Here is a 16107-nt window from a genome sequence, read left to right on the forward strand (position 1 = left end):
AAACGCTGTAACTCCTTAATTTTTTTGAATTTCGAAGATTTTCCAGCATTCCTCAGTTTGAAATTTTAAGAAGATTCATACAATAAACAAAATTACTTAAAAATTTACATTTTATTTTTTTTGCATTTTTTTAGCATGGGCTATGGGCTATTATGAAAATTTGCAATTTTTGATGTGAAAAAATTTTTGAGTTGAGTATACAGTATTGAAGATTATTGCAAAAGATTCGTTGTTTGTGCAACTCCTATGTTTTTTCTTCAAAAAACAAGCTCAAAATCGCATAGTTAATGTCCGAAAATGCTAAAAAAATCGAAGAGATTTTGAAATTGCTGTAACATCCGTTAACATAGAAGCACTTTATTGCATTATTAGTCCAAATCAGACGAACATATAAATGGGAGCGATATCTAAATCTGAACCGATTTCTAGTAAATTTCTTAGAAATTGTGGTAGCCGTAGGGGAAAGCGCTGTGCACAATTTTGGCAAGATTGGTCAATAAACGTGCTTGCAGTGACCATAGAAGATAAAATCGGGCGATTTATATACATGGCAGCCATAACTAAATCTGGACCGATTTCTATGAAATTCGCCAATAATGTCGAGAGTCATAAGAAAATCTTTTCTGCCGAATTTCTAGCGAATCGGTTAACAAATGAGCATTTAATTGCAATATTTCTCATAATCGGACGAACATATATTTGTGAGCTTTATCTAAATCTGAACCGATTTCTAGCAAATTGTGAAAGTCGACGAGGAAAGCGTTGTATAAATTTTTGGGAAGATTGGCCAATAAATGCCCTTTCATTGGCTCTAGGGGTGGAAATCAGGCGATATATACATATGAGAGCTATATCCAAATCTGAACCGATTTCTCTGAAATTCACCAGTAATGTCAAGAGTCATAAGAAACTTCTTCCTGTCAAATTACGAGAGAATCAGTTAACAAATGACCATTTTATTGCATTATTACTGCAAATCGGACGAACATATATATGGGAGCTATATCTAAATCTGAACCGATTTTTTCCAATTTCAATAGACTTTGTCTCTAGAGCGAATACCATGCCAGCACCAAATTGGAAGACGATCGGATGATAATTGCGACCTGTGGTTTGTACACAAATTAACACGGACAGACAGATAGATGGGCAGACAGACGGACAGACAGACGGCAGACAGATAGATAGACGGACATAGCCAAATCGAATCAGAAAGCGATTCTGAGCCGATCTGGCTGATTTTGCACATAGCGTTCCGTTATGACTTCCAACAACTGTGTCAAATACGGTTCAAATCGTTCTATAACCTGGTATAGTTATCATATAAACCGGTCTCTCAATTATCTTTGTTCAGTTCCTAGAAGCTTTAACTTTTGCTGGTTTGCCAAAGTTTGGTATGTAGAATAAAATTATACCCTTCAACAAAATTTATTTTGTATAAATTTTTAGCAGAATCTATGGAGACGGGTTCCCAAGATTTGTTTTTAAATAAATGTTCATAAAATAAGCTAAACAAGTAATAAATGCTCCTATTACGTTCTTAAGACCCTAAATCGGCATATCGGTCTACATGGCAGCTATATGTAAATACGATCCGATATACACCATATTCGTGTCAGATGTCGGAGCCCCTAGTACAACCCAACATTTCAAATTACCCAATGTAGGGTTTTAGGTCTATAATAGGTGAATTTGTTAACCGATTTTGTTTTAGGCACAATGAGTTGCGTTAGTGATCCAACATTCGTAGCGAGTATGGTCAAGATCGGGCTATATATGGATATAGCCGTCATGTGTACCGATCTCTCGACTTGAGTTCTTGGTACAATAAGACCACGTTTATTATTCGATTTCGCTGAAATTTGACACAGTGGGCTGTGTTAGGCTCCTCTACATTCGTGTTGTATATAATTCAGGTCTATATTTGGAAATGGCTGTCATATACATATACCAATTCCCGTTTTAAGTTCTTAGGCCCATTAAAGGTGCATTTTTGAAACGATGAATCTGGTACAATGAGTTGTGTTAGACCTTACATAGCCTTCTTGAATATGGTACGCATTGGACTATATGTAGATAGAGCTGCTAAATGCAAATTTTGCCCATGAACATTCCACTAAGGAACAGGAGCAAACTTCTCACATATCAATGAGTGCAGTCAGATTCAAGTATAAGTTCAATGATAAGGGGCCTCCTTTTTATAGCAGAGTCCGAACGGCGTGCCGCAGTGCGACACCTCTTTGAAGAGAAGTTTTACATGGCATATTACCTTACATACAGGGTGGCTGATGAATATTGCTACAATGATGAATATTGCTACATTTTTTTTTCGGTGTATGGAATACATTTTTCTTTTATTCATGTTAAATTAAATTATTAAATTAATTATTAAATTATTATTAAATAAATTAATTAATTAATTAATTAAATTAATTATTAAATTATTATTATTAAATAGAAAAAAAGTTATTACATTTTTTTTTGGTAGCGGCTTTCATCAGCCACCCTGTATGTTGCCAGCATTAGGAGGGGAAACCACCGCTAAAATTTTTTTCTGATAGTCCAGGATTCGAACCCAGGCGTTCTGCGTCATAGGCGGATATGCTAACCTCTGCGCTACGGTGGCCTCCAGAGCTGCTATGTGTTCATATATGATGCATTTTTTTCCTGAGGTGGTGGGTATCCAAAGTTCAGCCCAGCCCTTAAAGCCTTTTTGCTTGTTCGATTTCCGAACTGCACAGCTATTGACTGAATTATCGGATGTTGGTGCATACTATAGCAAAGTCATTGTAAATTTTGGCGCCTAATCATGCATCAACATGAAAAATCTGCGAAGAGGCGCCCGGACCACCTAGGGACTTGAAAATTTGCACATAATCTCGATAACACTTCAGCTCGAACGATTTTGAAATTCAAAGAGTTATTGCTATCCGTTCTTAAATGGCATATATTTTTTTTTGCTAGTTTTTTTTTTGATTCTATCCCACTGTGTGACGTGCCGCTTAGCGAAATCATTTGTTAGAGAAGTTTTAACATGACTGGATATCTTGCAAATGTTGGCAGTATTTGAACCAAGGCTTTCGGTGTAATAGGCGGACATGCTAACCTCTGCGCCACGGTGACCTTATCTTTTTTTTCCCACCCTATTTCTCGGTAACTATACTACATTCTGACTTGGAAATTAGTTTTTGTTTTTCAGGAAACCGAAAGCTTCCTACATGTAAAACTTCAAAGCGATTGCTTTAAAAGAAGTAGTAGTAGTCTAAAATGGGTTAAGCCATAAGCCTTTGATTTCCTTAGTAAAATACCACAGCAAACTCCTCAAAATATAAATTATGATTACTTTCATAAAATTTGGCATTTTTCTTAATGATTTTTTTTTGGCACCTATAGCTATGCATGTTATCTTAACACAGTTGCCTCTTATCTAATATCCTTTTCTTCCTTAGGAATAAACCAATATCTTAGACTCCTCTTTAGTTATGAAAAACAAAAACTCCTCATCACCAAGGTCTCCACACCGATCTATCATGATCATCCATAATTTCTCTTTTCACTCTTCGATCCACTTCATATTCGGAAATATCACCAATGTCATCTGACATTTCCTTTTCTGAATGTGTGGTTGGTAATGCTGCTGCTGTTGGCATTGCAGGTTTCTTAGCATAGGGTAATCTTTGATAATTCGCTGTCATTCTATTGGCCAAATAGGCAGATGGAGGCAAATGTGGCGCTGTGGGTGCCACCGGTGTTGCATTAACATTTGGCGCATAGTTGGCAATGTGTTGTATTAAGTCTCCACTTATTTGATGATCGAATTTATTAAGATATTGTGCCACCTCTGCTGCACAATGTTGGAAACCAGCCCAAAATTTTTCCATATTTAAAGTATCATTGTGTCGTACATATAGGGCATTCTTTTCTCTAAGGCGTTGCAGATGACGCACCGTGAGTTCTAGTATGTCTGCCTTCTCAAGTTTGGAGACATTTTCACCATCCTGAAAAAAGACAAACAACATAATCAAGTAAGTTTAGGGAGATATAATTGTAATATATGGGTGTGGCTAAAAGTCTGGCAAACTAGCATTTGGTGACACTACACCACAACTAATGTAATAGCAAATTCGTTTAAACTAATCAGGAAATAAATTTGGCAAAAATGTTACACAAGAACGAAAATATTTTTCACAGGGTTCTAGTTGGAAAATTCTTTAAATATCAAAAATTCAAAATTTTTCAGACTACAATGACGGTAGCCATTCCACAATAGATATATAAGCCCTAGAAGTTTATTCAGAAGATGGACTTATAACAAATAACGATCCATGCGAATCAAATCGGATAAAAATATGACAATTATATTGAAGGAATCCAATACAACTCATTGTAAAAAATTTCGGGGAATTCGGATAGAAAATGAACCTTTTTGGGGGCTTTATTAATCGGAATATGACATCTTTACGTATGGATCCAAATCAAAAACAAAATTGAAAATTTTGCCTCAGAAAAAATTTATTTTGGTGTGGGGAACCCTTCCCCCCCATGCCCCCTGGCTATGTCAGTGTTTGGAGATATCTAACTGCACCGATTTCAACAAAATTCAATTCACATGGTGAAAGTAGTAAAAGAAGACACTGGGTAAAATTTTGCCAAGATCTGTTAGGAAATGTGTTGACAAAAGCGTTGGTCAATACAAAATGTCTGTGCAAAATTTGAAGATGCTCGGATGAAAATTGCGAACTGTACTTTATACACAAATTAAGATGGTTAGATAGGCAGACAGGCAGACATGGCTTAAATGAACCCAAAGTAGATTCTGAATCCATTCGTATACTTATCAATCCGTTAAGCTCTCTTACTTTTGGCTGTTACAAACAATTGCACTAACTTATAATACCTTAAACTAGAGTAGTGGTGTAGGGTAAAATTATCAGTGCCTGTTTAAGCAAAATATATTCATTTTATACCCTACACCACTAGTGTGGTGGTATAACTTAGTGCGTTTGTTTGTAACACCCAGAAGCAAGAGAGATAGACCCGATCGACTCAGAATCACTTTTTGATTTGATTTAGCTGTGTCCGTCCGTCTGTCTGTACGCCAGTCTGTCTGTCCGTCCGTCTGTCTGTCTGTCCGTCTATCTATCTGTCAGTCTGTCTGTCCATCTGTCTGTCTGTCTGTCCGACTGTCTGCCTGTCCATCTTTCTGTCTGTCAGTCTGTCTGTCTGTCTGTCCGACTGTCTATCTATCCATCTATCTGTCTGTCCGCCTGTCTGTCTGTCCATCTGTCTGTCTGTCCGAGTGTCCATCTATTTATCTGTTAGTCTGTCTGTCCGTCTGTCTTTCCGTATGTCTGTCTGTCTGTCTATCAGTCTGTCTGTCCATCTGTCTGTCTGTCCATCAATCTGTCTGTCAGTCTGCCCGTCTGTCTGTCTGTCCATCTGTCTGTCCGTCTGTCTGTCTATCCGTCTGTATGTCTATCTGTCTCTCTGTCTATCTGTCTGTCTGTCAGTCTGCCAGTCTGCCTGTCTGTCCGTCTGTCTGTCTGTCCATCTGTCTGTCCGTCTGTCTGTCTATCCGTCTGTCTGTCTATCCGTCTGTCTGTCTATCCGTCTGTCTGTCTATCTGTCTGTCAGTCTGTCTGTCCATCTGTCTGTGCGACTGTCTATCTGTCCATCTGTCTGTCCGTCTGTCTGTCCGTCTATCTGTCTGTCCGCCTGTCTGTCTGTCCATCAATCTGTCTGTCAGTCTGCCCGTCTGCCTGTCTGTCCGTCTGTCCATCTGTCTGTCCGTCTGTCTGTCCGTCTGTCTGTCCGTCTGTCTGCCCGTCTGTCTGCCTGTCTGTCTGTCTGTCCGTCTGTCTGACCGTCTGTCTGTCCGTCTGTTTGTCCGACTATCTGTCTGTCTATCTGTCCTATTGTCTGTCCGTCTGTCTGTCTACCCGTCTGTATGTCCGTCGGTCTGTCCATGTTCATCTGAGTACAAACTATAGGTCGCAGTTTCCATCCGATCGTCTTCAAATTTGGTACAGGCATGCTTTTCGGCCCAGAGACGAAGCCTATTGAAACTGCAAAAAATCGGTTCAGATTTAGATATAGCTCCCATATATATGTTCGCCCGATTTGCAGTAATAATGCAAAAAAGTGATCATTTGTTAACCGCTGCTCTCGAAATTTGGCAGGAAGAATTTTCTTATGACATTTTCTCTCGACAGTACTGGTGAATTTCATAGAGATCGGTTCATATTTATATATAGCTCTCGTGTATATATATACCGCCCGATTTTCACTTCTAGAGCCACTACAAGCCCATTTACTGACCAATCTTGCCAAAAGTTTGAACAACGGTTTCCCCAATGACTACCACAATATCTATAAAGGTTGATCGAAATCGGTTCAGATTTAGATGTAGCTCTCGTATATGTTCGTCCAATTTTAAGAAACACTGCAATAAAGTGCTCATTTATTAACCAATTCTCTCGTAAGGAGGGATTTTCTTATGACTATCGACATTCCTGGTGAATTTCATAGAAATCAGTTCAGATGTAGATATACGTGCCATATATGAATATCGTTTAATTTTAACTTCTAGAGCCACTGCAAGCGCATTTATTAACCAATCTCCTCTTAATTTTGCACAACGCTTTCCCTGGCGACTACCTCAATATCTGAGATGTTTGCTCGAAATCGGTTCATATTTAGATTTAGCTCCCTTATATTGTATATCAGTTTTTGGGTACTTTGCAATAATATTGGAATTTGTCAGTTATTACAGTTTGAACATATTTGCTTGAAAGTTTAGAAGGATTGTTTAATAACCCATCTGAAAACAAGCACCGAGGTCAATCAAAATTGGTTCAGAATTGGATATAGCTCCCACATCTTACTTATAGGGTAGGCATAGGGTATTTTACAGTTGGCACCGCTAGACTTTTGCTCTTCCTTACTGTTTTTATACCCTCCACCATAGGAGGGGGGTATACTAATTTCGTCATTCTGCTTGTAACTCCTCGAAATATTCGTCAAAGACCCCATAAAGTATATATATTCTTGATCGACATGACATATTAAGTCGATCTAGCCATGTCCGTCCGACCGTCTGTCTGTCGAAAGCACGCTAACTTTCGAAGGAGTAATGGTAGACGCTTGAAATTTTGAACAAATACTTCTTATTAGTGTAGGTCGGTTGCGATTGTACATAGCCTATATCGGTCCACCTTTTGATAGATCTGACATATAAACCGATCTGGTATCTTGACTTCTTGAGCCGCTAGAGGGCACAATTCTTATCCAATTTGGCTGAAATTTAGCATGACGTGTTTTATTATGACTTCCAACAACTGTGCTGAGGATGGTTCAAATCGGTCCATAACCTGATAAATCTGCCATATAAACCAATCAAGGGTCTTGACTTCTTGAGCCACTAGAGGGTGCAATTATTATCCGATTTGGCTGAAATTTTGCATGAGGTGTTTTGTTATGACTTTCAGCTGATATGCTAAGTATGGTTCATATCGTTCCATATCCGATTTAGAAGCAATACTCTAAAGTTTTCAAGGAAACAGAAACGAATATTACGGAAAGAGATTTTCTTGGCGAATACAAAGGTGTTCTAAAAGTTTTAAAAATTTTCAATCCAAAAGATGTATCAGCACTTTTAAACTCTCCGGATTTTTTTCTTGCATTTTTCGGACATTAACTATTCGATTTTGGGCTTGTTTTTTGACGAAAAAAACATAGGAGTTGCACTAATCTGAATCTTTTGCCATAATCTTCAATACTGTATACTCAACTCGAAAAATTTTTTCGCGTCAGAAATTGCAAATTTTCATAAGGGGTTAGCCGATGCTAAAAAAATGCAAAAAAAATTAAATCTGAATTTTTAAGTAATTCTGTTTATCGTAGGAATCTTCTTCGAATTTCGATCTGCGGAATGCTGGAAAATTTTCGAAATTCGAACCATTGAAGGAGTTACAGCGTTTTTGGCCTTGAAAACGGCCTTAAATTTTAACGACCAAAAATATTGGTCTTTGCAATGTTTTTTACAGAAAAATTTAGAGTATTGCTTCATCCAGCACCAGCACGGAAAGGGATTTTCTTCACGAAGCCAATGGTGTCTGAAAAATTCTAAAGTTTGCAAAACTAAGGAAGTTACAGCAATTGCAAACTCACATTGGTTGTTTTGAATTTTTTGGATGTGATTTTGCGATTTTGAAGCAATACTTTAATGTTTTCAAGGAAACAAAAAATAGTTTTGCTACGTTCAGTACCATTACGGAAAGAGATTTTCTTCACGAATCCAACGGTGTCCTCAGAAATTCGCAAAACAAAAGATGTTACAGCAATTTCAAACTCACCTTGATATTTTTTAGAATTTTTCGGATATTAATGATGCGATTTTGAGCTTGTTTTTTGAAGAAAAAACATAGGAGTTGCACTATTCCGAATTTTTTGCCATAATCTTCAATACTGTATACTCAACTCGAAAAGTTTTTTCGCATCAAAAATTGCAAAATTTCATAAGGGGTTAGCCCATGCTAAAAAAATGCAAAAAAAAAAATAAAATGTGAATTTTTAAGTAATTCTGTATATTGTGCGAATCTTCTTCGAATTTCGAACTGCGGAATGCAAATAAATTTTCGTAATTCCAAAAAATGAGGGAGTTACAGCGATTTTGGCCTTAAAATTGACTTTGAATTTGTATGCCCCAAAAAAATTGGTTTTTACCATGTTATTTAGAAAACTTTACAGTATTGCTTCATCTAGCACCACTGCTGGAGAGATTTTCCAACGGTGTTTGAAAACTTGTGAAGTTTGCAAAACTAATGAATTTATAGGAATTGCAAACTACCGTTGTTTTTTTTTTTTGAATTTTTATATCCTACACCACAACTGTGGTACACATCTAGGAGTTAACCTCTTCCAATTGTGCTCACATCTTAGGAATCTTAAAATCTAACAACATAAAACCTTTAAGGAGTGTGCCGCCAATAAAAGATCGACATTGATTTTTTCCCTTTGAGATAAAATCACCCTAATGCACATGCATATTCAAATACAACTCGACTTATTTGCAGTTTTTCCAAATTAATGTCTATGCATCCACCTTCAACGAACATACTGAGGTTTTTACTTTGTCTACTTTCAAAATTATCCGTCGAAAAGATGCCCCTGTGTACAGGTCAAGAAACTGCCTTGCGATACAATTCTCAAGAATCTGTGGCGAGTAGAGCTGACAAAATATCAATATCAACAAATTATCAATATCTTATTTTTTGTCTGAATACCGATTGATATTTTTCCTATCGATAATATTGGCAAAGTAAAATTTTTTGCAAATTTTTAAAGAAATTTACATTGTGCCTAAAAAAAGGGAAAATTTTTCGTCTGACTGTGCAAAAATTTTGTACGATGATTTCTTTTACGACGTCCAACTGACGTACTTAAATTTAGCTTTATTCGGTCTGTGCATTGATATTGCCTCTATATGAATCGGTCTTCTGAATTTTACTTCTCATTTTCGTTTGAAATATAAAGGGTGATTTTTTAAGAGCTATAGGAAAGTTTTTCAACAAAGAACACATAAAATTCAGATAAATTTATGAAACCTTTATTTGAATCGATAGTATGGTCCATATGATTTAATGTTTGGAGATTATTTCATGCAAATGTTAACCGTAACTGCGCCTCAAATGGTCCATCTACTTAGTCCAATTTTGGCATACTCTTTCCAACATACCGACCGGTATCTCACGAAGAAATGCTTCAAAGTTGTCTTCCAGCGCGTCAATTGCAACGGGCTTGTCTGTATAGGCATGAGCTTTAAGATAGCCCCACAGATAGTCCCGAACGTGAAATAAAATGTTCACCGAACTCGCCTTTTAATAATTCCATTGTTACGTGTGCTGTGTGACATGTGGCATTGTCTTGTTTAAACCACTTGTCATGCAGGCAGGTCATTTTGGGCAAAAAAGCTGGATATCATCTCACCGAAGCGCTCACCAATAACATTTACGTTACGATTCGCATCATCTTTGAAGAAGTACGGTCCAATGATGCCACCAGCCCATAAACCGCACCAAATTCTGACTTTTTCTGGATGCATTGGTAGCTCTTGCAATGCTTCTGGCTGACCTTCACCCGACAAGATCGACAATTCTGCTTATTTACGAACCCATTGAGCCAAAAATTAGCTTCGTTGCTGAACCCAATTTGAACACGATGAACTTTCTCAACAGATCACGCATTTTGATAACAAAATTCAATAATTTGCAAGCGTTGTTCGTTGGTAAGACAATTCATGGTTAAATTATATACACGAAACGTTCGTGAGCTATTTAAACCATTGTCGCCAAAAAGACAATAGCCAAAAAGTCACCCTTTAGGTAATGAGGAATTAGCGATAGTCGATACTTTCGATAATTATTATTAGAACTAGCTGTGCAGGGCACGCTCCGCTGCGCTTTCTTTCACTATCGTATTTTATCCGAACCCTATACTGGCACGATCTGGAAAAAAAGTTCTGTTTGGGGGTACTGTTACGGCCTTTCAGATATTTCGCCCCAATGTGGATATCATATTGGTGCTCTACTCCCAAATTTCTTTTATTTGAGCCTTATATTTCTAGGAAGGTAAATATGTCCAGTATGGGGGTGTTTTTAGGGGTGAGGTGGACCCCCATGTATCAGATTCGTTCTCTAGCACCAAATACCTTTCATTTGAGACAAATATTGCTATAAATTTCCATTTGGCGGGCTTTGAGGGTGGGGCGGCCACCCTTGCCATCCCACCTTAAGTAAGTATACCAAATCTCTATTTTTGAAATATTATCAACAAACTAAATTTCGCTCAAATCGCCCCTCCCATCACCGAGATTTACCATTGTTGAAAATATAGTAAGGGGAAGGTGCGCCCATTAAAGTTTGGATCTACTTTATTCACATGGTGTTGGTAGTGGATTGGAGTAGCCAAACCCTTTTGCCCCGAAAGTGCATATCAGATTCATACTCTACTCCCAACAACCACATTTGGGCTATTTACTGTTATAGTCGGTATATATGTGTGTTCCATGAGATAATTCGTCCCTGAAATACTTGGCTTTAAAACGGATATCAGATTTATGCTCCCTTTTCGCCATAATCCACAAATATGTCCAGTTTGAGGGGTATGTAGGGTGGGGTAGTCACCCAAGCACTTAGCCCTGTAAAAATATCAGCATCGTGGTCTAATGTTAAATCCTTTTATTTGACCCGGAATTGCAATTGGTTTAGGGCGAGTTTATGGGTTGAGACTACCCCCAAACACTAAGCCTCAAAGTTGGATATCAAATTCGTTTTCTACCATCAAATACCTATTTTTTGGGTTTTAGGCCAATAAAAGCCACATTTATTATCCGATTTTGCTGAAATTTGGGACAGTGAGTTGTGTTAGGCCCTTCGACATCTTTCGTCAATTTGGCGCAGATCGGATCAGATTTGGATATAGCCACCATATAGAGCGATCTCTCGATTTAAGTTTTGGGCCCATAAAAGGCGCATTTATTGTTCGATGTCGCCCAAATTTGGGACAGTGTGTTAAATTAAGTCCCTTCACATACTTTTGCATTATGGGACAGATCGGTCCAGATTTGGATATAGCTGCCATATAGACCGATTTCTCGGTTTAAGGTTTTGGGGCCATAAAAGGCGCTTTTATTGTCCGATGTCGCCGCAATTTGGGACAGTGAGTTGTGCTAGGCCCTTCGACATCCTTCTTCAATTTGACTCAGATCGGTCCAGATTTGGATATAGCTGCCATATAGACCGATTTCTCGGTTTTAGGTTTTGGGGCCACAAAAAGCGCTTTTATTGTCCGATGTCGCCGCAATTTGGGACAGTGAGTTGTGCTAGGCCCTTCGACATCCTTCTTCAATTTGACTCAGATCGGTGCAAATTTGGATATAGCTGCCATATAGACCGATCTCTCGATTTAATGTTTTGGGTCCATAAAAGGCGGATTTATTGTCCGATGTTGCCGAAATTTGGGACAGAGAGTTAAGTTAAGCCGCTCCACATATTTCTGCAATTTGATCTAGATCGGTCGAGATTTGCATATAGTTGCCATATAGACGGATATCTGGATTTAAAGTCTTGGCCCCAAAAAAGGCGCATTTATAATCCGATTTAACTGAAATTTGACACAGTGACTTATGTTAGGCTTTTCGACATCCATGATGTATATGGTTCAGATCGGTTTATTTTTCGGTGTAGCTACCAAAAAGACCAATATTTTGTAATACACAATTGAACAATGACTTGTACTTATTAGTATTTGGTCCAAATCGGAACATATTTCGATATAACTGCTATGGGACATAAGGTATGCAATTTTCACCGGATTTTGCTGAAAGGTGATTTACGTATATAGCCGAGGTGGCGGGTATCCAAAATTCGGTCCGGCCGAACTTAACGCCTTTTTACTTGTTTTTGGGTAGGATGGGAGAGGGCTATTGCCCTCTGACACGTCCTATCATTTGAGTACAATATATTTTCGGTCGTCCTACATGACAATTTGGTATTGTTTTTATTGGGAGAAGAGGGTCGGTCCCCCCGATGCTAAGACCCAAAAGACAATTTATTTCAGCCCTTTAATATCGAGATCTGCATGTCCGGCTGATCAGCAGGACGCGACACAGATACTTTAATTCTTATATCAACACAGATTCGAACTCTACTGTATTTTTGTTTAATTCGATTCCTATATTATCCCGATAGAACTTCACGTCTTATTGAAGCGTATAAGGTGGGTTAGCCGGTCCCAGGCTCAGTCCCGAATGAATCAGATACCTGGTAAACTCTCAAAGACCTTTCATTTCATATCCATTTTGTGACGTTGGACACTCATGTCCGTTTTGGGGGTTTTTGGGGTTGTAAACTTTCAAACACCTTCATTTAACACCCATATGTCCCAATCGGTAAATATATCCTGTTTTGGGGAGTGGAGAGGTCCCTCAGACCAAGGAATACATTTTTATGTCAGATTTGTACTCTACTTTTAAATACCTTTCATTTGATACCCAATAGCTCAAAGTGGTTAAAGTGTCCTGTTGGGGTATGTTATTGGGGGTGAGAGACCCCCCGGTTTTGAGATGGGGCGTCCCCCTGCTTAGTTGACCCCAACATTTTATACCAATTTCGTGTTTGAGGGGTACCATTAGGTGGCATACAAAATTTCACTTAAATCGATGCACCTATCTCCGGGATCTGGCGTTTTTGATAATTTTGGTGAGGGGGAGGGTCCGTCCCCCTTCGCAGATGATGTAGAATCCTATTTTCACCGTAGTTTGGAACTCTACCATCTGTGAGAACTTCATGAAAATCGGTTCAGCCGTTTCTGAGTCGTTACGGAACAAACAAGCAAATAAACAAACAAAGCTCATCAATTTCATTTTTATGTAATAGAAAACCTAAAATATCAAATATTGTGTTTATCGATAGTATGCCAGCTCTGCTAGCCAAAAGAAAGAACCTCATTTGCCAATTTCCTTTTGAGGCTGGGAAAAAGTTCTAATTCGGCAGCTAAGTATAGATTCCCACCATGATCTCGCTTCCGTCCTTCCCATGCTATGTAGTCCTATACGATCCCCTAATTCTGGCGACCTTTTCAGACATTAATATTTGTATCAATATCCTTGACTTCTAAGACAATTGTAATTTACAGATGGGTGTCTAAATTCCGTCGCTATTTTTGTCTTTATGGTTATCATCCCCAACTCGGTGATTCTCGCTTAACTAGAAAGTCTTCTAAGTAACTTTTCCATGTTTTTTATACCCACCAGCATAGGACGGAGAGTTCGTTCATTTTATCATTGTTTTTCCAATCTATTGAAATATTGATATTCACATCTTTGACATATTGAGATAAAATCTCATGCCGCAATAGGTGCCCGACTCCGTTAAAATTTTGCACATAGTATTCCGTTACGACTTTCTACAATCCTGTCAGGTATAGTCTAAATCGGTGTGTAAGCTGATATAGCTCCCATATAAACCGATTTCCTCATTGGACATCTTGAGACCCCAGAAGCCGCAAATGTTATCCAATTGAGCTGAAATTTTCCAATTAGGGTTGCCCAAAAAGTAATTGCGGATTTTTCATATAGTCGGCGTTGACAAATTTTTTCACAGCTTGTGACTCTGTAATTGCATTCTTTCTTCTGTCAGTTATTAGCTGTTACTTTTAGCTTGCTTTAGAAAAAAGTGTAAAAAAAGTATATTTGATTAAACTTCATTCTTTTATTAAAAATGCATTTACTTTCTTTTAAAAAATCCGCAATTACTTTTTGGGCAACCAACAGTATTTTATAATGACTTCCAACATATATGAAAAATATTGTTCAAAACAATGTCTAACCTGATGTAGCTCCCATATAAACCAATCTCCCGATTAGTCTATGTGACCATAGTGGTGGGATCCCTAGATTCGGCCCGGCCGAATTTGATAAATTTTTACTTGTTTTATTCAAAACGGCAACTAAGTTGGCCAAAATCTTTGTGCACTTGTTAGCAAACTAATATTTGCAACTAACTGCACTCTTTTACAACTTTCCTGCAATAGAAAACTCCTTTTATTTGTTTTTATACTTCACCTACCGCTTGTAAAGTGCCAGTCATTAAATCCTTTAACTCGTCCAAACACTTGTTAATGCGAGCACGTCGTTTACGTTCCAACATTGGCTTCATAATCTTGCGATATTGATAAGTGCGCGACACCGGCTCCATGGGCAGAGAATTCAACATGAACTGATGATTGGGTGGCATTCTGGCGGCGAAATTCATTCACTTCAACTTAATCCTAAGCCACTGAAAATTGACACGCTTTTTTCGCACGCGCACTTTATGCGAAATTGGTGGGGGGCGAAAAAAATAAACAGCGACACGAAAATATGGGTGCAAACACTCTTTTCTTAAGCAGCTTAAATATGCCTCTTTGAAAGACAACAATCGTTTTGCTTGTTATGGGTTTATTTTATTTTATTTTCCGTTTTTTTTTTAAGTTGTGGCTATGAAACAAATTTATTGTTAAATTTTATTTTAACGCTTTGGTTCGATTTGCTTATTGTTTGAAACAAAGTTGTTTTTCTTTGGAATATTTGTTTTTCTCACTATTGTTCGTGAAGGATTGTCTGAACGATACAAAAGCACACGACGTACGTCTTTACTTCAACACGCTCTCTCAAGTAATGATTGTGGCTTTGTGAGACTACCATAATTTTATTTAGTGATGTACAAAATTCTCAGCACCTCCCCTCTAAAGCTAGTCCAGCACTTGGCCGGAGATCGGCCACTCGCTGCAAATGATTATCATGATAATGATGATGATGATGACGACAATGACGAAGCTGCGCTGTGAGAGAGTGTCTTGCCGCACACGAACATTGATTTACTTCACCATCCAATCGACGTATGGGGTTTGAGTGCGATCGCACAAGCAAGTCTTCGATTGCCACACATTGCTGGGATTTTAAGCTTCACTCAAGTTAGGCCACGCGTTCGGTGCCACTCGTATCTTAGGCGTGCATAATGATCGCGTGTGCATAGGGTTACCATGTGCTGGTGAATGTTAAAAATTACTGTAATACTTAAAGTGAAAACAGATTATGCGGGAAAATAACGTCAATGTGATGCATATGCTCATTACATGGTTTTAGATGGAGCAAAAGATTGTCCCATTGAGGGTAGCTGACACGTAGTGTTACCAAGTCAAACGATAAATTATTTGTGCAAAAACGTTTTTATACCCTCCGCCATAGGATGGGGTATACTAATTTCGTCATTCTGTTTGTAAATCGAAATATTCTTCTAAGACCCCAAAAAGTTCTTGATCGTCATTACATTTAAGTCAATCTAGTCATTTTCTGTCTGTCTGTCGAAAGCACGCTAACTATCAAAGCAGTAAAGCTAGTCGGTTGGGATTGCAAATGGGCCATATCGGTCCATATTTAGATATAGATGCTGAAATTTTGCATGTGATCTTTTATTATGATTTCCAACAACTGTGATAAGTATGGTCGAAATCGGTCCATAACCTGATATAGGTGTCATATAAACCGATCTGGGGTCTTGAATTCTT

General features: G+C 38.1%; 1 protein-coding gene across 1 annotated transcript; it reads right to left on the reverse strand.

Annotated features, from left to right (window-relative positions):
• Positions 1 to 3260: 3260 nt before the first annotated feature.
• On the reverse strand, positions 3261 to 15022 carry LOC106086190 (enhancer of split mgamma protein). The gene is made up of 2 exons (XM_013250756.2): positions 14628 to 15022; positions 3261 to 3998 (listed from the first exon to the last, which is right to left on the reverse strand). The coding sequence occupies exons 1-2, from the start codon at positions 14811 to 14813 to the stop codon at positions 3504 to 3506; spliced, it is 681 nt and encodes a 226-aa protein (XP_013106210.2). The 5' UTR covers positions 14814 to 15022; the 3' UTR covers positions 3261 to 3503.
• Between the last annotated feature and the right edge of the window lie 1085 nt (positions 15023 to 16107).

Source organism: Stomoxys calcitrans, chromosome 4, assembly GCF_963082655.1.
Source record: "Stomoxys calcitrans chromosome 4, idStoCalc2.1, whole genome shotgun sequence".
NCBI lineage: Eukaryota > Metazoa > Arthropoda > Insecta > Diptera > Muscidae > Stomoxys > Stomoxys calcitrans.

What these genes read in the sequence shown, in the direction of transcription:
- LOC106086190 (XM_013250756.2), bottom strand. Translation starts at nt 14,813, where the DNA reads ATGAATTTCGCCGCCAGAATGCCACCCAATCATCAGTTCATGTTGAAT. An exon ending in TGACTGGCACTTTACAAGCG is followed by an intron (nt 3,999 to 14,627) that starts GTAGGTGAAGTA and finishes GTCTTTTTTCAG; the next exon opens with GATGGTGAAAATGTCTCCAA.